General features: G+C 40.0%; 2 protein-coding genes and 1 long non-coding RNA gene across 3 annotated transcripts; 2 read left to right on the forward strand and 1 right to left on the reverse strand.

The window, feature by feature from the left end:
- Positions 1 to 168: 168 nt before the first annotated feature.
- Positions 169 to 4,521, reverse strand: eevs (2-epi-5-epi-valiolone synthase). Its single transcript, XM_069714431.1, has 5 exons — positions 4,008 to 4,521; positions 2,224 to 2,857; positions 1,677 to 1,916; positions 1,244 to 1,496; positions 169 to 1,036 (listed from the first exon to the last, which is right to left on the reverse strand). The coding sequence occupies exons 1-5, from the start codon at positions 4,148 to 4,150 to the stop codon at positions 933 to 935; spliced, it is 1,374 nt and encodes a 457-aa protein (XP_069570532.1). The 5' UTR covers positions 4,151 to 4,521; the 3' UTR covers positions 169 to 932.
- LOC138630236 (uncharacterized) lies at positions 726 to 6,252 on the forward strand. Its single transcript, XR_011311627.1, has 3 exons — positions 726 to 819; positions 2,716 to 2,793; positions 5,988 to 6,252. It is a non-coding gene; the product is annotated as an uncharacterized lncRNA (long non-coding RNA).
- Positions 6,253 to 7,512: 1,260 nt separating this feature from the next.
- On the forward strand, positions 7,513 to 20,765 carry LOC138630297 (uncharacterized). Its single transcript, XM_069714545.1, has 11 exons — positions 7,513 to 8,409; positions 9,317 to 9,506; positions 9,600 to 9,691; positions 9,771 to 10,003; positions 10,246 to 10,482; positions 10,564 to 10,638; positions 10,742 to 10,958; positions 12,251 to 12,459; positions 13,722 to 13,794; positions 16,108 to 16,225; positions 17,810 to 20,765. Exons 1-11 carry the CDS (start codon positions 8,394 to 8,396, stop codon positions 18,003 to 18,005), a joined length of 1,656 nt encoding a protein of 551 aa, XP_069570646.1. The 5' UTR covers positions 7,513 to 8,393; the 3' UTR covers positions 18,006 to 20,765.
- The last annotated feature ends 6,354 nt before the right edge of the window (positions 20,766 to 27,119 follow it).

Genomic DNA, 27,119 nt, shown 5'->3' on the forward strand with positions numbered 1-27,119 from the left:
ACGTTGAATACCTCGAGAAGCAATGCTTGTGAGTACCAAAATATCATGTGTGCTGAATTGTACTGCTTATTGAATGTTTACATAGAACTTTAACATAAAGAGGGACGTTTTTATGGAGCTAGTATTTTTTTTAGCATCTAAGTTTTATTCTGTGTGGTACATCAGAAAAGATATGTAATTTTATTTTGACACACATACTGATTGAGTGATTTATTTTTGTCCTTATTTCAGTTTTACAAAAAAGATTGTTGTACATGAGAAGAGGAAAACAAACAGTAAAAGTTCATTCAACGTTACTTCTTCGTCTGACTCTCTATACAACAGTATGTTCGCTATCTGTCGAAGTGTGGTCTGACACCTACTCTGAGGACAGAATATTACTGTATAATTGGTTGGTCACTATATATATAAGTGCAAACAGAGAAGTCCAGTAGCTACAGATTACGTCCTTTTTGTGAGCCAATCTAGAGGCTATCAGTGTTCCTCAAGTTTCTGGTAAATAAATAAAGAAACTAAGTAAGTTAGCAAAATTACAACCAAAAGAAGTAATACTATAGTAATACTTTGGTTTCCACCATGTAGTACCATAAGTAATACAATAGATCAGTACTGTAGTACCTCATTCAAAAATAAAAGAGACCCGAGTTTTGTTTTTGTTTGTAAATGAAAGAAACATGTACGGGTCAAATATCTTACATTTTGATGGAATACAGTACCGAATCAAATATGACACCATCATATTTTAGGTTAGGCTCTACTGATGAAGAGAAGGACCACATACACTGAGCACCATTGGAAGCTAAACTGTCTGAAAACACAGTAGGTGGACCCTATAAACTACAACTGTCTTTTATCATAGGTATAAAAAAAAAAAAAAATGCAAAACTAGAGTATGTAACACAAGTTTCACTTCCCTACATATAAAATATTCTCTAATAAACAATGCTGCAGCTGCTGTCGGAGCAGGCGTTCAGCTCATCACACCATTTTTTGTAAGCTCTGTGCAGGATCTCATGTGATGTGTTGTTAAAAATGTCTGCAATGAAAGAAATAAGAGTAAAGACAGCATGTTATGATTGCATTGTACATATATTACATTAGAACGAGTTAAAACGTTTAACAGCAAAAAAAGGTTTTCAATCCCATCTATATTGTGAGGACACTAATAAATTGTGCTACTTTTTGGTCTGAACCAGAAAGTAATACAGTTTGATGAGTTCAGGTGCAATCTTTTAATTCTTACCTGCTTGCCCGAGTCCTACAGGCAGAGGCATTCTGACCAGGCCGCCAGAATGTTTCAGCCTGTCCTGCAGAGATTTCTCAATGAGCTCTATAGTACACGCCTCATGCCAGACAGGCAGCTCCAGGCCCAACATGCAGCTAATGATCCTTTGCTTCTCGTCTTCTGTCAGCAGGCCGCTCTCTTGGGACACATAAACCATGTAAGACATATCGATGTTCACTGCCTCACCATGCAGCAGAGATGGGAGAACTTGCTTTGTGGGAAAAGAAAAGTGGTTGTGGTCAATCATGATTTGTGAGAAAACGTTATACTCAATACAATCTCAGTCACATACAATTAAAGACCTGCTATATATATTCAATATGCTTTATGTACAACTTGTATCAGCAAAGGATTTCAAGTGTTTAGCTATCTGCCATGAGGATTCAATTACCATCTCTAATGCTGGGCTGATAAGGTGGCCAAAGTCCACAAGTCTGTTCAGGTCATCCTCCCAAAGGTTCGGGGCAAGCTCCTCCAGCATGGTCATTATGGCTATGCGAGTTGCTTGTGATGCAGGCTTTAAGTTGCTGTGCGCATACACACTGGTGTCAGCCTGAAATTTAGTGTCCAACAACATATAGCCGTGTTCCTCCAGAAGCTCAAAAAGGCCTCTGTGTTTTATCAAGGCCATCTGCAAGGGACCAGCAAAAGATTCATAGAAAAAAAAACATCAATGTACTGTGAGAACAGGTAACAAGAACACATAAAAAAATAAAAAAAAACTCTGTTTCATCTCTTAGCACATCGAGTTACTTTAAGGAACATTGAAGAAGTTCAAAGACTGTCAGTGGAAATTATAACTTCCCTTTTGTGATTCATTGACTAATTTCATTGCTATATATTGCATGTGTTTAACAGCATTGCCTTACCTGTTCCACCAAGTTATCTAATAACAAAAGTTATTTTACAGACATTGACATACAGGAACTTTATCATACCTTCAACATCTCTGCCAGACCATTTGAGATGTGTCGTCGTGGAACAGTTTGTATGAAGGACAGGTCAAGAAAGGCAGCAGCAGGTGGAATGTAGGCACCTAGCTTGTTCTTGCAGTTTGCAAAGTTAACCCCTGTCTTTGCACCTATGCTGGCATCAATGTAAGAGAGCAGTGTGGTTGGGACCCTGATGTAGGGGGTGCGCCTCCTGTACAGTGAAGCAGCCAGGCCCACAATGTCGAGGCACACTCCTCCACCAATGGCAATGATGGGCTCTGTGCGGCGGTCAAGGGAGAAGTTGTTGACCTCATATAGGATCTTCAAGGCCATTTCCATAGATTTGTTCTCCTCGGTTGTTGGTAGAGCCAAGATCTTGTGTAAGACATTGTTGGCCTCTAAGTACTCCGTTAGCTTGGGACCATAAATTTTGTAGACTTCCTGGTCAACGACGATAAAGCGTTTGATTGGCTTTTTGGATTTTTTTATGTCCTCCAGCTGCTGCACGTTGGTGATGTGGCCCAGCAAGAGGGTGTCGTTACCTGGGTCCAGCAAGCCCCAAGTCTCGGTTACCTTGTAAGTAAGGATGATGGGGCTGACGACTGTCCAAGAGGTACCCTTGTCTGTAATACTCTCATAGCTGCCCCACAAGACACATAAAAAAAAAAGATCATTATCTTGTGGATGCTATCTAATAATATATTTTAAAAATGATGCATAAGGTGAACTGAATGCTTAGTTTCTAATTTATTGAATTGTTGTTTTTGTTGGGTATTTGGGTGTGTTAGGGTAAGGGTTACTAATTTTAACTTTGAAGTACCAAGCCATTATTGCCTTTCTGTGAGACAATAACATTTGGAAAGTCAAGGAGAGCTGCATGATTAATTCAAGTTAGCATAGGGCTGAGAAACATATGTTGCCAGCTCGGTTACGCCTAATCGGTATTGTGTGAGCTCATGTAGTAAGGGCTTGAATGTAACAGACGTTCAACCATATGTTAATATGGATTTATAAGTTTAAGAATTCCTGTATGTTGTCTGACCTAAAAAAAAAACATTGGATCAGTGAGGAAAACTGTAGTAATTGATTGTACAAAAATATTGGACGTTGATTCAATGTATGTCCTGTTGCCAGTTTATATAATATTTAAATAAAAATAGCTTCAATCACAAACCAGAAAATTAGAAAGTTTTATTCAAGTGAGCAAACTAATACGTTTCAACAGTGGGAGTGAGGAAAGACACACTGAACATTGCTTTGCTGTTTTTAGTGCATTTCCCCCTGAAGGCCATTTTCAAAACAGCTGCCTAAACATGAATAAGTTCAGGTAAAATTCTAACCCCTTAAAAATACCTGAGCTATCCTCAGGTGTTCACATGTAACTTCTCTTCCCTGAGAAACATCTCTTGTTGACCTCCTTTTAATCACATAATGAAATGCATTGAAGATATTTAATTAATTTAAAATTTGACATTTTCTGTCTACTTACTTTGTAATTTTTTTTGCATTTAGAAAAACGTGGCTGTCCATAATAGGTATTATTATTATTTCCTGTGCAAATACCAAATACAAAGGCATATATTCTAAATGCTGGGTGTTAGAGAGAGGAAAATTTACTTTTGCTAAAAAATACCAGACTAACAGAAAAGAAGAGGACATAAGTAAACAAAACAAAAAAAATGCAAACAAAGAAGTAAACACAATATCATACAAGACTTTGGGCATCACACTTTTTCGCTGTAATTTCATTCATTTAGATTACCTTGAGGAAAGCATAATGTTATACTCACATTTTTGCTGCTGAGACACAGTCAGCTGTGTCTTTAGTGATTGTCTTTCCCAGTTTACACTTCCATGTACCTTTGACCCGTACTAAACTAAACTCAGTTTTATTTTCTTTGCTATCTTCATCGTTCTGATGAAATTTCCCCATTCTTGCAGTGATGAGTGTGAGTCAAAGGTGTGAACAGAGCCAGAGATGGTTTTAACCAGAATCCTGCCTGAGTATTTAAATACTTGTAGTGTTTCAAGCATCCCCGTCAGACAAGGGAGGAGCATTTCCTTTCAACATACTTCACATGTCATTACATGTGTATTATGCTTATAAAATTTTTGTGTAAGGAAGCCTGTTTTGCACCTCTGGCATTACTTAACTGTTCTATAAGTGAATCATTACATGAAGATACATGGGGTTATGATCAGGAAAATGTAAAATCATTTTTCTGAAAATTACATTTTCACTGTAAAAGAAGCATTTGTACTTGGATTTTGACAAGACAGAACAATTGATATGTAAGATTATAGGATAAGGTAGGTAGGTAGGTTATATACTTTATTAATCCCCGAGGGGAATTTTTTTTTTTTTTTTTTTTTTTTTTTTTTTTTAAGGATAAGGATAATGAGGTGGAAATTGACACAGTGATCAGATACATTGATCTATTATTGGTAGCATTGCTTCTGTTCTTTAAACTGTCAAGGTTTCAAAAATCTCCTTGTTGTAACCATCAGGCCATTTTCCAAAACAGGTTTGACTGGACTTTGACTAACTGTCAAGATGGGAAACACAACACTAAGACAGTAGTTATGAGATCTGGTGCAGGCATGAGGGCCAGCTGACAGGCCTGACTACTTTTTCAGTTGAGTTTGTGCAACTAAAATCCCAAATTCCTCCCAAGAAACATGATGTTAACATTTAGATTTGATTGTTGTTGTTGTTGTTGTTGTTTTTTTTTTTTATCAAAATACCTTTATTTGAGTTGACTTTTCTCCAAAGATAGAGGACATGTTCTGCCAGTTGCTGCCATTTAGGATGTCACTTACCAATGATGTATTTTTTGTCATTGTCTATTGCAGAAACAAATCAATAGGATGCTTTTATACACAATACTTGCAAGTAGGATCATTTAATTGTTCATGTTGAAATTTTACTTGGAATTTGTCAACAACAGATTTTACAGACTTTTCTTCTAAAGGGAGCTTGCAGTTTAATCTGTGGCCTTAACTCTGATTCAAAGATTTATGGAACTTATTGAAAGTTTCCCTCCTTATAAAACATTTGCAAAACTGGCTTTTGCTTCCTTTTGCGAACCTTTGTCGGGACGTTGCTACATTACAGCTGTGGAATAGGATAAACCTACAAAAGGAGTGTGTGTGTGGTCATTGTCTACATGCATGGCATGCAAATCAAATGAGGGGCCTGTTTTATATTACTTGTGTCAACGGGCCAGAAATGCCAATGGATAACATAATTGTATTTAAAGGCAGAATTGTGCGCTTTTTTATTTCTAAATGTTTAATTATTTCCCCATTTATGAATAAAGGAAGGCAATTTAATGTGTTTTAAACTAACGAGACTGTATAATTACTATTCAAGGCTTTCAACTCTATCCGAGTTCATTTTTCACTCCAAGAGAAAGGTATATGTCAATCTAAAGATAACTCTTAACAAGGTATGCATGTATGCTCTCATCCCAACAGCTTCACTCCGAGGCAAAAATTCACACATAATACATGCAATCATGGGCATGGTTGTACAACCATTTTCAGTATCTGCTTTGAAAACTATTTAGCTGTAACTATATGTGTGTATAGAATGACTATAGGGCCAAAATATGTATTCAAAGAAAAAGTACATATTCAGAGTGAGTTTAGACTATAGTGACATAATCGCTTATGCAACATTTCTCTGAATCCTGTGTTGGGGATGGACCATACCGTCACATCACCCACTTCTACCATCCCGGACTGTACACTGCTTCCCCAACAACAAGCTGTGGATCACCAGTGACCTAAAGGTGCTTCTTAATCAGAAGAAAGCAGCCTTCAGATCTGGGGACAGGGAGGAGCTCAGGAGAGTGCAGCACGAACTGAAGGAGAAGCTGAGAGAGTGCAAGGACTCCTACAGGAGGAAGCTGGAGGCCAAACTCCAGCAGAACAACGTGAGGGAGGTGTGGACCGGTATGAAGGAGATTACTGGGTTCAAGGGGAGAGAGAGACAACCAGGGGGCTCCCTGGTGAGGGCCAATGAGCTAAACTGTTTCTTCAACAGGTTGGTTTAGTTCACCACCCTCATCTGTCATCCCCCCCCCCCTTGGTGAGCTGCATAGACACAGAGCCCTCAACTTCAAAGGGCTCTTCCTCCATCGACGCAGTTAACAAACTGGTTAAGAAGGCCGGCTCCATCATTGGCTGCAAACTGGACAGCCTGGAAAAGGTGGTGGAGAGGAGGACGCTGAACAAACTGTTATCCATCTTGGATAATCCTGACCACCCTCTCCACCACCTGCTGCAGGGACAGCGGAGCACTTTCTCCAAAAGACTCCTCCAGCTCCGCTGCCACAAGGACAGATACAGGAGATCATTCCTGCCCACTGCAATAAGACTGTACAATAACTCACCTCTGGCTAAATCCATCACACAACAATAACACTGTTGTCTGTGTTTCTTGGCTGTTTAAATATAATATATATATATATATATATATATACTGTACTGTATATACTGTGCATTTTTATATTTAATATTTTTTACTGTTATTGCTTTCCTGTATCTATAAATGCTGCTGTAGCGAAAACATTTCCTCTTGGGGATTAATAAAGTAACTACCTACCTACCTACCTAATGTGTCATTATGTAACATTACGTACATAAAAGGACTTCTGTTTTACCAAACCCTCATCTTTTCCTAATCCTTATCAAGTATTTTTGGTGCTAACCCAAATAGCACCTGTGTCACATCTAAACCAACCATCCTCTTTTCCAGAATCTACTGGTAACATGTGGTTTTTGGTGCCTACACTAAAGGCACCTTTTGCATATATATGAGATGCCAGTAAGCTTTGACAAAAACGGCCGTATTGGATGAGAACAGGTTATAAAATGATGTGTTTTTAGCTGGACACAACTCAATCAAATTGTAGGCTACATGAAAATACAGATAAAAAAAGGAAGCCAGAGATAAAAAAAAAAAAAAATAGATATTCAGAACCAGCATGTTAAGACCGGCACAGTATATTTACCTATCTCTCTCTTAATCCTCCTATTGTCAGGAATATTGTAGATGTCTCATGGTTAAAGCTGCAATAATCAAAATTAGTACATGTATAATTTAAAAGGGCCAGATTACAAAAATTATGAACTAAACGCAGTCCCCATTATATTGTAGATCATTGGTGTTGCAATGCCACTGTTTCAAGCAACAACAAAAAAAGAGGTCAGCTACATGCCCAAACCAAACCACAAGGCGAAGTTAGCAGCGTTGGCAAAGAGCCATTTACTGAAGTAGGTGGAAACCAAAACAGAGCTAAATGGACAGTCATTATTCAAATTCATTTTTTGTCACATGACTTCAGGTGAGAGCACCTCATGTAATACAAACAACACATTTTCAGTTGACAAAATGTCAGTGTAGTGTTTGTGAAAAAAAATACATAAATAAATATCTCACAAGCTAATAATCTAATAGCTAATTTATATGGGCCAAATACAACATGTTGAACAGTCAGCTGCTCTATTTCATCAATAAAGGTGTTTTTTTTTTTTTAAATAATAGTGAAAAGAGTCAAATAAAATAATATAATAGTCAAATATTTTCATCATTTGTAGTTTGAATAGGCTTTTAACACTGTAGAAATGAGGAAGAAGCAAGGCAGTGTTGTTCAATTTTAAGTTGAACTGCAGTCATATGTCATTTTCATTGTATTTTCAAAAAAAAAAAAGAAGCCAAAAATATAAGATAAACACTCATATAGTTCATTTTCCCATTAGTAAAATGTACGTGTCTCCCACTTTTTGGCCATGGGGCGGGGGGTCTGGGTTATAAATAGTCAAGTCACCTCAGGCACTTCAACCAACCGGCTCCCTCTGGCTCAAACTACATTCAACCTCCGACCGATATCTAAATTCCGACCCCTGAGAACTGCAGGTTAAAACCGAGAAATCCCGTCTGACGACACTCACGAGTTCCTTGAATCGCGTCCGTCTCTCGTTACGAAACCCAACGCTGTTGGATAAGAGATAGGAGGAGTTGTTTGTGTAAGCTGTCCGTCACTCCCCCTTCGTTCGTTATGTTATTTGCATAGTTGTCGTGATATAACCGTAAACTCCAGCAGCACATCAGCAGGTATTACCCATCGTACCCGCCGGTCCACCAAATCGTCCCGCCCATAAACGCCAGCATGTCCACCGAAAAGGGTAAGAAAGTTGCCCTCGCTTTTTTTTTTTTGCGCAGGGAGGGTGTCAGTACGTGTACGAAAGCGGTTGGAGTCCAGTGTGCGTGTAGATATGTGTGCTCTCGATGTTTATCAGACTAATTACATCTTTTAATGTCAGTCGGCTGCCGACGTGTGTTTAAAGAATAGCGTTTTTTTTTTTTTTTTTTTTTTTTGTAATCTTGGGTGGCAGAATTGTCATATGAAGCTGCTTTCTGATTTTTCTGATGCAGTAAACTGGTTTCATATAAAGTTTTAATCTCCCAATTACCAAGTAAATATATCGGTTAAAATTTCCAGTGGAGCAAAAGCTACAGTTTAATTCCTTTTGAAAAAAAAAATAAAAAAAAAATAAAGTTTGAAGTGCTCTTGCACAACGTAGTTATTTTATACCTGCACTTAAGTGAAGTGCAGTTGAGTAAATTACTTATTTTTTTTGTTATAAGCTCACTGTTAACATATCATTTAAAGTCCTTTTTTGGATAATTTAGGTTGACTATAATGTGCTTTCTTTATTGGTATATCACAATTATATTATAGATATATGACTCATTTTATCTGTTAGGTAATTGACAGTCATTTAATTTAATGTGCTGCATTTTATAATTGATTAGTAATATTTTACAATAATAATGTAAAGGATTACTTTTTGCCAGTGTCTCAGTTGTATTTTTCTGCTGCTTATTTGTCTAAAGTTATAGTAAGTGGATATATCATGTATTTGCATCATTTTCTGACAATTTTAGTGAACAATTGAATAGTTGAAAAAGTAGTCAGCATATCACTGGTTAATGAACATGATTTTACAGTTGCAGCCCTGGCTCACATTTCCTCGTGCAAGAATGAGCATTAGTTGATCAGTAAACTAAAATCACATGTTATTCCGCCAGTTCCTGACACCCCAGTGGAAGTCATTGCGGATCTGTTAACGAAAGCCAAGGACATAGCAGCAGCTTGTGGTCATGTTCCAGAGGAGTTGACAAGTCACTTGCAGAAGGCCCTGGACATCGCCAGTGGCCTGGATGACTACCTGGAGAAAATGAGCACACCGGAAAGTGAACCTTTGTCGGAGCTCTATCAGTATGTTTTTTACTTCCTCTAATAATTATCCACAGATCAAAACACTGACTGTGTGATGTAAACGGTGATATTTTTATTCACACTTCATGGTAGAAAAACAATCTCTCATGACTGGGATCAAGTGCACAAGGAGGGCAAGACCATGTTCCGGCTTCCCAAAGAGTGCATCACTGGACATGTTGAAGGTGGGACATTCACGTGCTCATTAGCTTTACTGATTTATCAACACTGTACTAACCTTTTCTCCGGTGTGTTTTTTGGCAGGCCAGACCCTGAAGATGCTGATCCACATGAGTCAAGCTAAAAGGGTCCTGGAGATTGGAATGTTCACCGGCTACGGAGCTCTGTCCATGGCTGAAGGGCTCTCTGAGGATGGCAGTTTAGTGGCCTGTGAGTTAGATCCATACCTCAAAGAATTTGCTCAGCCCATTTTTGACAAGTCTCCACATGGCAAGAAGATTACTGTCAGGACTGGATCTGCCATGGTCACCCTGAAGGTGAGGGGAAAATGACAATCAGACACATTTGGGAAGATCCTCTTGAAGATGGAGTGGATAGTGTTGCAAACGAATACATTTTCTGTAGCAACTCTTCACCTCTTGACATCTGTAGTGATTGTATGCTGGCAGGTGCTTTTCCTAATCCGAGAAGTTAAAGGTTAACATTGACTATTTTGTCAATAACTTAAGAAACTGTGGCGCACATGGCCAGTTTCACAATAATGTTGTGTCCGTTTCAGGAATTAGCTGCTGTGGGGGAGCAGTTTGACATGGTCTTCATCGATGCTGACAAAAACAATTACATCAACTACTACAACTTCATCTTGGACAACAATTTGCTAAGCTTGCGAGGGGTCATATGTGTTGACAACTCTCTGTTCAAAGCGAAGGTTTATCTTAAAGACACCACAGATAGCAATGGACTGGCGCTTAGAGAGTTCAACCAGTTCATCTCTAATGATCCCCGTGTGGAGCAGGTAAGTTTTAAAAGTTCACATTTTACAGTCAACAGTTAGTTGTTCCTCTTTTATATTAATGAGGTGTCTATTGTTCGAAAGGTCATTGTCCCTCTGAGAGATGGCATCAGTCTGATTCGTCGGGTATCAGCGGCCTCCGAGTGCTCACGGACTCTGGTACTTTTTACCTCACTCGGTGACAGCTGTCATTATACCTTCACTTATAAATCTCTCTAAGTACCAGCAGCAGTGTCACAGACCATGTCTTTTTGTTTATTAGTGTAAAATAACAGACGATGAGGTATTCCGTGGGGCCAAAGGGCGTTCCATCCTGGATCGGATGCGTCTCGATGGAAAGGTGGCCTATGTGACCGGGGCCGGCCAAGGCATTGGCCGAGCATTCGCTCATGCCCTGGGTGAGGCTGGAGCGAAGGTGGCTGTGGTAGACCTGGATCAAGTTAAAGCTGAGGCAGTTGCTAAGGAGCTCTTTCTAAAAGGTAAGATGTGTTTACACAACTAGTTCCATGTCCAAATTCTGTTCCCATTCCCCTCCTGTTAATTGAGTTTGAACTCCGTGTGGCAGTGTAACAAACTCTTCCTGTGTTTGCTACATTTTCTGCAGGTTCCCAACTCCAAATAAACCAAAACTATTTTTTGTTTAGCTGTAAATAGTTTAAGTGCGAGTTAAGTTGGGTTTGCATTGGACAATTACTTTATTGTTTTAATAACCTGCTGATTATTATCTCGATTCTTTGGTCCATTTATGACACCAGAAAACAATACAAAAATGCTTGTTATAGTTTCTAGCTACTCAAGATTTTCCCTTTATAGAAATGTCAAGACAAGCAAAAGCAGAACATTTGCACATTTAAAATGCTAGAAGCATCACATTTGTCATTTTTGCCTGAAACATTTCTTGAGTAATTAGAATTTCATAAAAAATTGTTGATTACTGATTATTTTCTGTCTTTAGTCTAGTTCATTTGGTGCCAATGGTACTAAATGGTCAGATATCGTGTCACAGTCAGCACATCAAAACAACTTTGTTTTTAGGTCTAAAGCAGATAACTTGCAGTTTATTAAAATTAAATTAAAAGGAGAATATATTAACTTGCTCTACTTTTGTCCTGTAATTTTCCCGCCGACCCCTGATTATGAAAGAAGTCCATAGGAATGTCACATTGATGAGACGGTGTGTTCTTTCTGACTCGTTTGGTGTCACAGCTCAAATTCTGCAGCAAATTGCTACATACTTGGGGCCTCAACTTCAAAGAAACGGATGACAATCAGTAACTAAAATGTGAAAACCTGCAGGAGTCAGAGGTGGCCTCAAACTGGTGAGAGTGGATTAAACTGGTAAATCTGCTGTGATAGATTCGTCAATGTCACACTGAAGGATGGTCCTCTCACAACTTGGGCAGAAATTGGTAGAAAACAAGCCCATTTTGCATAAATACATTCAAACTTGAGTTTGTGCATTTCAAATTTGTGTCAAATGTCACAAATGTGAGCATGATCAGTTTATGGTATTTGGCCAGCAGATGGCAGCATACTAAAGGATAAAATGTGTGGTCAAACAGCCTCCTCTAAACCCATGTAGGTGTACTTTTTCTGTCTGTTGTCATCTTACAGAATAAAATATCCCACAGATATACAAAGGGAATGCTATTTGAAAGTATTTTGTATTACTCTCAAGCAATTTTTTTTGTAGATATCTAAACTGTTCAGGGATGGAAGTTGTCTATATAAACTTTTCTGACAGACATCCTTGTTTTGTTTTTGTAAACAGGTATCAATGCTGTTTCGATCACAGCCGACATTAGTGAACCAGATGATGTCCAGCGGATGATAGACACCATCGTATCCAAATGGGGAGTGATACACATCGCTTGTAACAATGCCGGTATCAACATGAACTCAGCCAGCGAAGACACCAGCCTGGAGGAGTGGGACCAAACCTTTAATGTGAACCTGAGGGGGACTTTCATCTGCTGTCAGGTGTGTATCGCCCGCAGTTTGAACCAGAACTGTGTGAGAGTGTGTGAAAGTTATTCGCTACGCCGAATTGCAGCAGTCTCGTGCAATTTTGAGACCAACAAAATAAATCATTTTGAAGTGTAAATATTATATTGAATATAAGTCCAGGTATGATTTAGCTTAATTGATTTAGTCAAAATTGGTTTAATAATAAAATACTCTGTACGGTTGCTTTAATAAACATAGTATAAAGAATTACATCTCTTTTCACTAGAACCAAAGATTTTTGTTTGTCAGGCAGACAAGGAAAATAAAAATATTCTAGTGGAAAAAGCTCCCAGGTTTCATGAAGTTATGCACCAATTTCATGGACATATAGATATTTTTTATTTCCAATTTGAACCTAAAGCAGAGAGAGTCGGATAAAATAGTCACACCAGCTTTGGACAGGGTTATTTAGTGAAACAAATATCTAACAGAGTTTCTGTTGTAGCACCAGAAGACCCACCCTAATATTGTTTCTGTCCTTTAGGAAAATTATGTATCTTCAAAAAAAATCACCCCTTTTCATGAGCCAATAAAAACACCCCACTTTCAGCTTTACCACAGGTCATTTCTACATAAGCCTGATGTTGTTGTTGTTTTGTTTTTTTATTTCTGTGGCCTATAAGCAGGAAAGTTTTCTCGGCCATGTTAAAGCCACGTCTAAGCCATGTTAACTGAAATATTCAAAAGAAGAAATTTTTTTTTTGAAATTCATCTTTTTCACAGGTTTACCATGATCATGCAGATGCACTAAACAGTAGGTATAAATTATTCAAAGCCACATGGCTATGCGTACATGCATGCTATGTAAAAATTTAAAGAATGAGAATTTTTTTTCAACAGTCAAAAATATTTCTGTCATCAGTAAAATATGAGGAAAAATATGCTGAAAGAATTAAACAGATTCTTGATCATGTCTTCTTTCATCAATCTATTTCTGTAAAAACTAGTTAAGAGTATGACCTAATTACTGGCGGTCCAACCAGCTCGAGCTCCTCTGAAGTCACTAAATTTAGTTCTAAATTATCTAGTTGCTGTCAGACATCTATATATACAACCTACAACCCCTTTTGTGCAGCTTTCAAATCCACCAAAGAACGCAGAATGTTATTCCGTCTGCAACGATAAACTGCATGTTTTTGTGTTGATCTGTGCTCAAGCTGTTGGTATGCCATGTCAGGGCCTTAATAATAAGGTGTTAAATGTGTCTCTTTCCCCCCGGTGAATCCTTGCCTTAGGCAGCAGGTCGAGTGATGTTGAAGCAAGGGTACGGCAAGATTATCAACACAGCCTCCATGGCCAGTCTAATAGGTGAGTGATGATTCTATTCCCCCACTTTCTCTCTGGAGCCCCTCCATGTCTGCTTTTAATCTCTCCATTTGGCGTGGAGAGTTGGGCCGAGAAGGAGGGGGAGAAAGGAGAGTTAAATACATTTGTGCTATACAGCTATGTGGGGGAGTACACACCACATTAAATAGTTTTTACCATCAGACAGAAAGTATTTCTTGCAGTATTCCTGTTTATGAGCAACTTAAGGTGAACCTGCGCATTTAAAACAGGATTAGGCAGCTTTTCTCCTTTGTAACTTTTACCCCAGTTAAACTGTTCTATAGAGATGCATCCACCCCTGCATACAGTAAGCACAGCAGGAAATACAAAGTGTTGTGATTGCGTCTCGCCGAGGCGGTTTTGCATCATAATAAACATCCCCTCTCTGCGGAGCTGTCTGGAGGATGTGGAAGGCAACCTGAGGTCCAACTTGGGAAGGGAGGGTTCCTGTGCCGCGGCAAAACCCCAGCACTGTGCCAGCGGCCTTGTTTGAACAGCGGAAGACACTTTTAGAGTTTAGTGAGAGCCTAGTAAAAGCCTTGTAATTTGCGGCACTGGTGTAATGTTCCTCCTCCAACAGGTTCCTCCAGAGAAACAGCAACACTTCATCAGCAGTATAGTCAAATCGCCAGTAAAGCGCTGTGCCATATGGGCCCCGGTCCCGACTGCGGGGGCAATCTGTAAAACAGGAGCATGCTGGTAAATAGAGGCCGGCATAAAGAAAATGATCAATTACTCACATTACGTTCAGTCCTTTAGGAATTTACTTTATTGGTCTGGACATCTGTTATAATATTGTCATAATGTGTAATCAGATGGGACCTGTTCTAGCCAAGTGGAAGCCCAAAAAGCAGCCGTAAATGTCCAATTAAAATGCACAATGACAGCTTTTTGTCCATCTGCTGAATAGAATGTGCCTGCTAACACTCCCTCCACACACACACACACACACACACACTCTCCTGACATCAACAATTATTTTTTTCTGAATGATGGCCAGCAGCTCAAAGACACCCAGACAGGAGATATCTAACTTCATCTTCTTTTTTTTTCTTTTTTTTCTATTTTTTGGCTGCATGATGACCTTACAGAGGGATTAGTGACTCACACTCATACCTGCAGATCTCAGCTGCATAGTGATGTACATTACAACAGCAGCGCCATTCTGGGAAAAAGAGTGCGTCATTTGAACTCCTTATCTGCTCAGAAGAATTCAAAATGTAAAGGCATGCCTGATAAAGAGCATGTTTTCTCCCACTTGAAATGGGCAATAAGTAGCAGAGTGAATGTTAAAGAGGGCTTTGGAGAATGCTCTCCTTCTTCCTCCTTTTCCCTTCTCTGGGGATTACTGCTCTTTAAGACGGCGAAAACATCAATGCAGGTTTATTTAAAGGATGAAGGCATTTTCTGAATGGTATTTTGGGGCCGTATCATCAGGTCTTGAGCGAGGATTAGTGCTGTTAGGCATTTTGAGCTGTGTTTCCTGTCCTGATAAGTCGGATTTCACCTTCAATCTGCGTGTAAGCCCTGGGCTCGGCTCCTCCTCGCCCGCTCCTCTGAGGTCCTAGCCTTACCCTTATCCAGCCCAGCCCAACCCAACCCAGCCTTACCTTCCTCTGCTATCTCACCACACTCCTGCACAATTCCACTCCACCCTGCTATTTCTGTTGTCCCACCCTTTCCGTTTTATTTCTCCACCAACTTTTTACCTCCTATCCTGCACATTTTTATCCGCGCAACGTATGCGGGATGCTCCGGCCCTTTTTCTCCCTAGGACTGTTCTCTGCCTCTCCGCAGCTGGCTGGTATTTATCATCCCGGTCTCACACTGAAGCCATTTGGCAGTCAGATCGGCAGGTGACGAGGTTAACTACTAAAGTTGTATGTAACTTGGAGCCCTCCTTGTGATGATTAATCAACCAGCGGAAAATGAGCCCCTGTCCCGGCATCCCATGCAGTGTGCAGCATCTGTGATGGTCAAGGCAAACAAATGGCTCCCTGTCTTTGTTGCTGAGGACAGAGCATAACTGGACATTGAAAGCAATTAATTTTACATGGCTTCATCCGCAGAGTCCCCAGCAGCTAATGGAAGAGCTTTTATGTTAGTTTCCACAAGAAACTGCATGAGCTGGAATATATAGCGTATAGGCTGTTAGCCCTCCTTAAAAAAAAAAGGAACTGTCTAGCTAAAACTAAAAGAGTTGCAGTTTTCTTTCTATGTAAATGTTACCTTTTATAAAGCACTACGAGTTGTAAATTTGGGGCTCTGGTTTTCTTTCCACCTTCTTCCCTGTAGTCCCCCATCCTCAGAAGCAGCTTTCCTACAACACATCCAAGGCTGGAGTGGTCAAACTGACTCAGACACTGGGCACTGAATGGATTGACAGAGGAGTGTGTGTCAACTGCATCTCACCGTAAGTGCCGTCTATTCTTGGCCCTCTTCTCTTTTTGTGCCAGAACACACTGCTCTACACCTTTTGGATAGTTGTAAGTGATTGAGCTGCAAAAAGAGGTGGTGATTAGTGTGTTGGCTTTCATATGAAGAGCCCCCATTTGAGAACGTTGCACTAATTTAAGTCCTCAAACAATGCATCAGTGCTTAATTAGATGACGTCTTGAGGGATGAATCAACCAAACACTTGCTCTAATTGTTCTGTTCAATTAGGGATTCAAATTTGCAACCTCACTCCAAGTGTCGGCACAACAATAGCCCCTTGTTTGTATCTATTTGTCTGTGAAGCTGAGCGGTAGGAAGAAAAGAGGAGAACACAGGAAGGGCTGTGTGTGTGTGTGTGTGTGTGTGTGTGTGTGTGTGTGTGTGTGTGTGTGTGTGTGTGTGTGTGTGTGTGTGTGTGTGTGTGTGTGTGTGTGTGCACGCGCGCGCTGGTAAGGGTGGAGGGGATGTTAAGTGGAGCATCCCTTAGCCCCAGCCATCCCTGAGCAAATCCGTCCGGTGGCACTGGGCGAGCCAGGCCCAGTCACAGCCCCAGAACAAAGCCCTCACACACACGCCGCGCTCGGCTTTATTTATCGGCAGCTTGTTTGCTAATTTTAATTTGCAAAGAAGCAATTCTCTCTCCCCTCGCTAACTGGGTGTCTCAATGGGCTGCTGATTTCTTTGAAGTGACAGTCGGTAAATATGCATAAAAAAGGGACACAATTAGCGCTCACGAGGTTGACTGGAGCCTGATTCCATTGGCAACTTTAGCCGCAGCGGTGATAAGCTGCATTATCTAGAAAATTGGCTGAGGGAAAACAGTACCTCTGATTGCCAGGAAAGGTTCCAGATAACAGGGCAGCTGAAGAGAAATATAATTGAGGTGGAATATGTTAACCAAGGTGTCACACGCTCCTTGGAAGTGCTAATTTAGCCAAATGTTGGAATTCCATATCAAGGCACCAGGATACATTGAACAATGATTCAGGCCTTATGGCTTTTAGTCACTGTGCAGAAAGTCAGAAGTCGTCTCATATTAGGCACGGGCATGCATGTTGACATATTTGTTCAAATGTAAGCTCTGTGATATTTGATTGCAAGAAGTGGAGACATTTGTTGTGACACCGATCTATTAGACGCCACAAAACCAAAAGCAGCACACTGGTTTTTTGATAAATTCCACCTAAATACAGCGTCAAGGTAGTTGAAGCACATTTCGGTCAGGATTCAGAGCAGGAATATGAGGGAGCGGCATATAATAAGTAGTTAACCAAGGGCTATGAGAAAATTATACCAGACGTCCCCTCATACCCGTGGGCTCTTCCTGAGATGTGCCAGTCATTAAAAGTGCCACCAGTCCCACAGTAAATATCGCCAGAGATGCCACACCATGCCCTTTCTTCAAAGGATAATTGGGTTTATTTTTGTCACTAAAGTGGTGGCTCTGAAACAACGCTGTCACTCCTGGCTCTGAACTGTGATGCCTTCTGATTTCAGTGTTTTTTTTGTTTTTTTTTACCCCCCTTTCTTTCTCTCTCACTTTGTCTGTCTCTCTTTTCAGGGGGATTGTTGACACCCCTCTCATCCATTCGGAGAGTCTGAGGCCTCTGGTGCAGCGCTGGCTGTCAGATATCCCTGCTGGTAGACTGGCTCAAGTGACAGACCTGCAAGCTGCAGTGGTCTATTTGGCATCTGACGCCTCCGACTACATGACAGGGCATAACTTAGTCATAGAGGGTGGGCAAAGTCTGTGGTAGAAGAGCTAGATGAAGAGATGAAAACTTTTTTCCCCCCTCTTCACTCTGCAGGGATTAGTGTAAGAAATAAGGTGGCATTCACGGCAGTATGGATTTAAATGTTACTGGATGTTTAATTTTTGGGCAGCTCATATCTTTTATGGTTTGACGAGATGACTGGTAGATTTTTGTCTTCCTGTAAATGTTCAATTAGATTTTTCCTGTGTGAAAAAACAGTGGCTCACTGAACTTTGTAGTAGATGAAGAGCAGTGTTATAAAAGCTGCCATTGACACACATTGGAAACAAGCCTGAGAAATGATCTGTCCAGGAGAGACAAGGACAAGTACAGTACTTTACCTTCAAAATATCCAATATCTCATCATTTCTGATGCATGTTTTTGTTACATTATTCTTCATGTTAAATGCTGGTTAAACAGACAGCAGGTCTGTTCACTGTGACTAGAAGTGTTCTTAAATACCACTGACTATTGCATGTGCTGCAAGTAGAAGTACAAATACAGTCAAATAAAGTCAAAAGTACAGAAGAGTAATAAAGCGAATGCAGTTTTTGTATTGGAAGGAACATAAAGGAGGTTTCTTTTCATGGAAACATATAAAAATGGAGGACTTTTTCAAGGCTGCAGTATTTTGTGCATGTTATATAACTAGTGTCAATGTTGGCTCCACAAGTCAAAACTTGTTTATTGGGCTTAAGCGTTCTTACAACTCACAGAAAGTGGCTGATACCAAACCATTACTTCAATTGTGACCACCAGATTATATTCACACCAGACAGGGAGATATTTCATGCATTTAGCACCTTGATCTACCACACCCTTTGGCCCAAGACTCATGGGTTAGGGTTACTCAGTTGTACTCAGGGTTACAATGTCCCAGCCCGCCTCTCTCCAGCTCTTCCTTCCCAAATGGTCCCCACAAGTGGTGCTTGTGAGCGCCATCTTAATTGCTCCATTAACTGTTTGTGTGCTGAAAAACAATACTTAAAGGAGAGGTCAGCAGAAGATGTGACACCAGTCACTGCAATTATATGAAAAGTAGTGGCCAATTAGCGCTCTTTGCAATGTTACACTGTTGGTGTTTATATGAGCAACTTCAACTTCTCACTGTTAGTGACCGCGCTCTGATTTACATAATTGGGGGATTGGTCATTAATGGGAATGGCGTGTGAGAGGATCCCATTAAGATATGGAGTGAGATCTGATCATCTCCTCTGCTCTGCACTATTTATCTCCAGCTGCATTGGCACATTGGAAATTATTGGGATTCTTATCCTCACATTTTATTGTGAAATATCAAACTTTGGCATGGCATGTGGATGTGACACTCTGCAGAACCCGTCAAAGAAAGGCAAGTTTTGTCAGTTGCCGGCTGTTTCGCTGTCTTGCCACTGAGGGGCAGTATAAAGACAGGCAGTTACTATACTTACACAAGGACACAAAGTTACAACAAGAGGTTATCACAATATTTGCTGTCATCTAATGGTAATAACAGTGAACTGTTGCACGTATGTGAGGAGATTATTATAATATAAGAACACCTCTCCAATTCTAGAGTGCAAACAGCTCGGCATGAGAGTCAAAGAAGGGCTGAATAAATACTAATATATCTTCAATTAAATGTGGTTTGATAGTGGACAGTTACAATTGTAATGCATTAAAAATATAATTATGTCCAGCTGTTGAGCTGAGATGTGAATAATTATTAGTAGTTCAGATAGAGGGAATTGGAAATGGTTGGAAAGTGCAATATCTATGTCTTTTCTTATGACAAGATGAAATTGAAAAACCTGTTTTTCATATGCATTTCCAAGTTTAATAAAGTTGAAGCTAGGACACAATCCATGGTAGTCTTAACACTTCATGCAAAAAAAAGCTGTTGGTAGAATCCACCTGAGGGGATGCAAAATAGCTTCCACACATGATGGCATTTTTTTTTTACCCTCAGTTCTACTTTTTCAAACCAATTGCTCTCATGGTTTCATGGCAGTAGTAGTAAAACTGTTGTTTTGCTGCCATATTTTGCACCATATTAACCTCTTTCAAAGGCCTCATGGAGAAGTCTTGTTTTGCTTCACAATTGCAGCCAAAAGAGCCAAATCTATCATTAGAGCAGCAAAACATTATCCCTTGAATGCCATGCCCTGCTCCATGAGGTGTAAGTGATCTTGAATCCATTATTTATGACCTCCTGTTGGTACCATTACACTGAAGAGTGGGATGCTGTTGTACATGGAACTGTTGTGCTAAACAGTTCCCCAGCAAGAAAAAAGGCACTTGTGCCCTCACACTTCAAATCAACTTTGATTAATGTTCCGCTCTGTCATGGCACGCAACATTTTACAGTGGCAGCCGTTCAGAGGTAGACCCAGGTCGATGCTAAACAACACGATGAGGCAGTTGCTGAGCACGCTGTGTCCTGGTGACAAGAGGACCCAAGGGTTTATGGATGACATATTAACATTTGACAATATCAATACAATTTTATTGATGGATCATAGTGTCCTGCTACGTACCCACTCAGTGCTGTGTTCAAAGATGAAATGTTGCCCCTTTTAAAATTGAGTTGAGCCCCCTGACGTTATCATCAAAGGTAGGACTATGCAACAGTAACAAGAAAATGTCAACATTTATCTTCTAACAAAGGCTGGGAGGGCTGCATGAACTTCAAACTTAACAACACAAGACAATTTAATTAATGCCTGATTACAAAATGAAAAACCTGATTGTCATTTCATCTAAAACATTAAGTTAATTTACTTTTTTTTTTTTTTTTTTAAATTACACTCTAAAAGAGTTCTGATTTGATTTGTTGTTTGGCTGCACCAATGGCAATAAGCAGTAATTGTAGCTGTGTTGTTGGACTCTACTTCCCAGAGATCCAGACAGTATTGCTTGTGTGACATTAGTCATTAGGCACCATATAGACTGTACATAAAAATGAATGTAGACTCCAGGTCCGAAATGTGAAGCCAATGTGGAGGACCTTTAAATTGCAATAACTTTAAATCAACTTTTGTCATGAAATATAAAGTTAAAAAAAAAATTCACAAGTCATTTTGCTGTCATTGGCACTCCTTCTGATCAGTGTTCTGCTGATCCTTCTGAAAATAATTCAATATTTATTTAGATATTAGACCTCAAGTAAAGGTATGTTTGGGGGCGTGCCTTATTTGATTGACATGCCCGGTGATCAGTCAGTTTTCTGTTATGGGTGGGTTGGAGTAGTGTCATCAGGTTCTCAGGCAGATCCACCGGTTGCTCTACCCTAGCTCTTCCAAATATTCCAAATATGGCTGCTAAAATCCAACATTGCGACATCTTAAATGCCAGACTCAAAGTTTCAAAACTATTACACACAAGAGTAGAAGAGTGAACATGTTGCTTTAGCTACCCTCTTTGGTAGAAAAACCCTTGTTGTGTGATAAGGCACGTCACCAAAGCTTGTAATTTTTCCCAGTAATGTCACAGACAGCCGGCTTGTTTAATTCATAAAACTGCAGATGCAAGCGCCTTCAACAGTGGGCCACAGGCGCAATCACCATTGTGTTACCTCATTTGGCAAGACATAATAGATAACAGCCATTTATTTTACTGAAATTCTTTACTATCCCTAATACTTTATATCTTTGCTGTGTCAGGCATTGTTTTCAAGAAAATATAGTAGGCTAACTTTGAAATGGATAAATAATTGGTAGCTCCTGTATTTGAAGTTGTCACAATCTAGTTCACTCAAAAGTTTTCTCCACTTGTTGATAGAGTGGTTTGCTTACCTTTGCTTTACTAAATGTAAAATCCCAACTTGTCATTGTTGCGTTTGTTTTTTGTAGCCTACAGATTGAACAAACAAAGCTATAATAGATATAAAACCATAATTGGTGAGCTTTAGCGGCATTGTTTTTTTTTTTTTTTAATTTATTTATTTATTTTATCAATTCCAGACAGAGCCATGCTAAGCTAACCAGCTGCTTCAGGCAGCTTCCTATTTAGCATACAGACATGAAAGTACTCTTGGCCTTCTCATGTAAGTGTCAGCAAGGAAGCAAGTATACTTCTCAAACTTTTAACGTGTTCCTATCAAAGATTAAATTACCAATGAGAAAGCAAAATAATTAAAAACTGACATCTTTTAAATTAAGTTAACTTTTACAAAAGCGTTGGTGCCAACTATTAACTGCTGTTTCATTTTGATCACGAGGGGTTGCATCAAGTTTGATTAGCCCTTTGTGTTCTCTTCTGATTGTATGTGTGTGTTGCACTTGACTCGCTGAAGGCACTGGATCATTGTCTACCCACGTTTGTTAGCTCATGTGTTATTCATTGAAAAGCTGTTTTGCTGCTCTCCGCATGCTACCTGCTGACTTCACATGGGGTCACTTTAACTGGCTGCTGTGTGTAGCCTATTCAGAGGGATTGACAATAAATACAAGTGTGAGGTGTTATTATAAGATATTTCATTTGAATGCTTGTGAGGTGACTTGCACAATCGGAATTTATTATGAACCTTTTTACCAAAATCGGGTTTCACATACTTCTGTTGTGCTCAATTTTAGTATCTTTGAAACACTAGATTTGTCATAATCAAAGTTCAGATATTTCATAATTACATTAAAGCATACCTGACATGTTGTCTTTCGTTTTTTTGCCACGACTACAGTTACTCAGATGTGCTTCTTCTGCTTGAACAGAAACAATGTTGGATTAGCTCACTATTTTTTTTTAAATATTGTGCTGTTTATTTCCTCATTTGTGTTTGGTTTGCTACTAATGCATTTATCCAACATGATTATGGTGTTTACCAGATGCCTTCTCAAGAGGTGTCTCAAAACAATTCAAATGTCCACATTCTGTATCCACATCATAAATATATCAGGCTTTTATTCAACATTAATAGTGAGCTTGGGAAACATTGCACTGCAAGTTCTCTAATTACAATGCAGCTAATGTATTATTTCCTCCCCATGTGGGATTACTTTCATCTTTCCCATTAAGATGCACATTTTGTTTGGATACTCAAATTACAAACCCCATATTAAATCTGACTGTGCAAAAGGCATTGATCATAGCCCTGATAGCTGCACTCCAACTTTGATTTAATTTGCACTCCCATTAATATCTATGAGACGTCCGATTGTCGTCTTGGGCATATTGATGGTATTGTAAGCCCTGCCTTCATATAATGTTCCCCAGCGGCAATGAGGAAATGTTACAGAGAATTAGGCCGAGAAGCAGGCTCAGTGGAACTGGCACTGCAGTCAGAAATTCATTATCCTAATAAATAGAGGGGGAAAAAAGAATCTTAAGAGAAATTTCTCTCTCCCCCACTCTCTCGCTTGCCACAAAAACACACAAAAAAAAGCCCTCGCTTTGGCTTGAGAGTGGATGACTGCAACTCAGGTGCTTCTCATTATTGCTGCTTTTGCACCTATGGGTCTTCTAGGACCCTGAGAAGTCTTTTAAATGTGCCTGATGCTTCAATAGAAAAGCAGTCACTAACTGCTTGTCCATCATGAAGCTTTATGTCTACATGCTGAGCTGTTTAGATATATGTGGCTGCATATCTTTTAGTATTACATTAATGAGAATGCAGACTAAATCTCATTAAAATCCTCAGAACACTGGTGTGTGAATGAAATGAGAATCATTTAAAGAGAATACAATACTACTTCAGTAGTAGACTCGGCTAGATAAGTGTCAAGCCATGCTGATTTCTTATGTTGATTAATGAAGTGCCAACTGAGTATATGTACTGTTGCCTTCCTTTGTTGAAGCCGTGACATGCTGTTTTCTTTGGGGAAAACACCACTGGAGCAGAGAGATGTGAGTTATGCTGTAATTAATGCAATCATGAAGATGAAAATAGCTGTTGTTGCAACTAGAAAACGACAATGAAGGGCGTGTGAACTCGGTAGGAGGAAGATTCATTGTTAGGTGACTGCGTTCAGAGACTGCCGTCCTCTGAGGCCCCTCTCCAAGGCTCAACAGTGTATTTTTCGGCAAGCAGCATCTCTGAAACAAATATGTTTTACTGCATCTTTCCATAGCTTTTACTCGAGACATCTGCAAGCTTTTTCAGTGGCTGGCACAATTTCCCTTTTTGTTTTCAAAAAAAGGGGGAGGGCTCCACTTCTCTTACGATTCTGCCAGAGTGATTCATTTGCAGGTCATTAAAAAACTCGTCTTTTGAAAGCGTTAGGCTGCTCAGGTGGCGAAGCCTGTGCAGGGGAGACACGTCGTAAATAAAGGCAGCTACATTTCAAATGCCATAAATAGGGGACACCTAAGGACCTTGCATGATTGCAGACATCTAATCATTTAATTTATGCGTGTCTAAAGGAGCCCTCATTAACATTCAAGTAGCACTCAGCTGTCTAGCGGGATCATTCCGAAGGCTGCATCACTCTCAGATGGAACGTATCTATTTGGGCAACACAGCATGGCTACACACTCAGCAAGCACCTTCTCGCTTTCTCCCTCAATGTCACGAGAGACACAGCATGTAACTCTCATAACTTACAGTGTGTGATTTGTGATCCAGTGATTGTGTTGCTGTTAATGTGGAGAACCTTTGACAAAGTTAAAGCCATATTCTCTAGGTCACAGTGGGGACTAACACTTTTCACTGTGTTGCAGCAAATCATTTAACCTCTTCTTAAAGCAGCCTGGACAAAAAGTGTGTCTTGGATTGTATTTGCAGACGATCATGAGTAGCCTTTTGATGAAGACAACTGAAGCTTGTGATGTTTATTTTTGAAGACTGTCTGAAGTCTTTGTTAGCACTGTGATACGGTAACACACCTCAGTGTCTGCACAGCAGATGCATGCATGACAGAAACTCAATAATAATTGCCGTGGATTGCTTTTGACACGTGCTGGTTGCTGACAGCTGCTTTGTTCTATGGTCAGATTTCATATTTAACACATCAAAGAGTTGGGATACTTCACACTCTGCTAAGGACTGATAGCAAGTCTGACACTTTGCTGTTCAGAAAGGAGAGCGTTGGTCTTTCTCTAGAGGAGAATAAAGTCAAGTTGCATTCAGTGTTCCTTTTTTCACTTTCCTGCTAGATAAATGAAGTTATACAGTCAGTCTTTTATGCAGCAAACACAGACATGTAAACTGTCATGTTTACACTGATAATAAAGGAATTATTGGCAGGAAATTCCTGCAAAATGAAATCATATTTAAAAAAGGTCCCATGCATGTGTAATCTGTAAACCTTGTGGATTTTATAACTGTGGAGGTCTCTGACTGGCAACCCGCCAGGACGTCACCCATTTGATTTGTGAACTGCTGTTCTGAAATCTTGAGTATGGCGTTTTGCTAACAAGCGGTATGGTGAAAAATGTCACTGATAGTGTAAAAAAGAGATCGTAAAATGTCCATCAGGCATTGTTTTTACGACTAAACTCTCGAAAACCAGCAAACCAAATCCATATTTGCCTTTCCGCACAATTGTCAGGGGGTTTTCTTTACATGTGATTCTTTTTGTTTCCAGTACAAACCTACACACTAAAGCCACATATCCTCATGTTCAGAACCTCATTGGCTATACAAAGCTTTAATCATAAGCAACATTACTTCCGAATGGCTGGATTTGTAAACAACAGAATAGGTACACCCACGTTCGTCCGACATGGATTTCAATTGGCTATTGTCGGCTTGGGACAGGATATGGAAGCTCCTATTGGCTCAAGTGAGGTGTCAGTCAAAAGGGCAGAGTGCAGACGCTATCGGAAAGCTGGTGCAGCACTACAACTACGCCAACACGTGGGAAATTATGAACGCCTGCTGGGAAATTTCAAAGGATGCAACAGCGGATTCTGTGTATTGTGGATGTGTGTTTTGGACTGGATTGGATTTACTGGACCTTTGCTGACTTAACCATACTGTTTTTTGTCAGACTATTATGGATCGTTGCTGGACTATGAGGCTTTTTTGTTGAGTTAAGTCAACATTTTAATCGTTTCTTTGTTCGGTAGTGGTCTGACAAAGCTGTTTAATGTACCCGATAAGATGTTTTTACTTTAAAATGGTTTATACCAATCGAATCACAAGAATATTAGCTTTCCAGAAATATCTCACGAGTACACATGAACTGTAGCTCTTTAGACGTGTTGGCCAAAGACTGATTGTTCAACGGGTGGGCCGTCAACAGACACTGTCAAACATACTGCTTTTTGAGGCCTAATGTCTACTTAATGATGGGAATCTTTTGAGATAGACCACCAGAAAACTAATAAAAAGGAGTGAATTTAGCGACTGACACCATAATAACTAGTGTTTATTCTTTTTTGAGAGAAGTTGTATTGGAATCTATGGAGCTGGAGCCTTTTTGGACCCAACCATAAGCGGCCATTGGTGGTATTGCAGTTTAAGGAACTTCCGCATTTGCTTAACTTCAGACCCGGAAGCTACATCCATTTTTAGAAACCTACTTTTCTCTACCGCTGTTTGAAATTTTAGAATTGTTTTATTTGTTTTGTAAGAATTTAGAGTGGTAAAGCAGTGTCATCATAGTAATTGAACACAAAGACCTGACAGCCATGGTGAGCAGTCAGTTACAGCAGCATCACCACAAGCCTTGAAAACAAGAGACTCATCCTGAGTTAATGTCATTAGGTTTTAGTGTACACTCAGAGGGCCAGGAGGAAATTGGAAGTCCTCTCATCAGCCCAGGAGACCTGCAACACCCGTACTTTATAAGGTAAGGCAAAGGCAAGGCGGGGGCTTTTTAATGAGTTTGAGTTAAACACCACATTTTAACCGATGCACAAGGAGTGAGAGAGCCATGCTCCTCTCTATAGGCAGTATCCAGCAGCATTTTGATGTCTCTAACAAGAACACAATAAATTGTTCCTCATTATTCAGTAATTAACTCCAATGCGCCGGGTCCCCATCCCCCTGTGCCACGCTCTAAATCACCACCCTCCTCTCCTCTTCTCCTCCTGCTACACAGCTCTTTAATTTCCTCTATGCTGTGGGGGGTGGGGGCAGGAGAAGGTGGAGGTGGAGGGGGGGGGGGCACCCACAGCTTGATGCACTCCATCATTCCCTTGCCACCCTCTAGTCACCCCTTCGCCCTATCCCTGCCACGCCCTCCCCCCCTCTTTTT

Source organism: Brachyistius frenatus, unplaced genomic scaffold (assembly GCF_029030835.1).
Source record: "Brachyistius frenatus isolate BFR_SWC_R1_liver_20210118 unplaced genomic scaffold, ASM2903083v1 Contig_4, whole genome shotgun sequence".
NCBI classification, from domain to species: domain Eukaryota; kingdom Metazoa; phylum Chordata; class Actinopteri; family Embiotocidae; genus Brachyistius; species Brachyistius frenatus.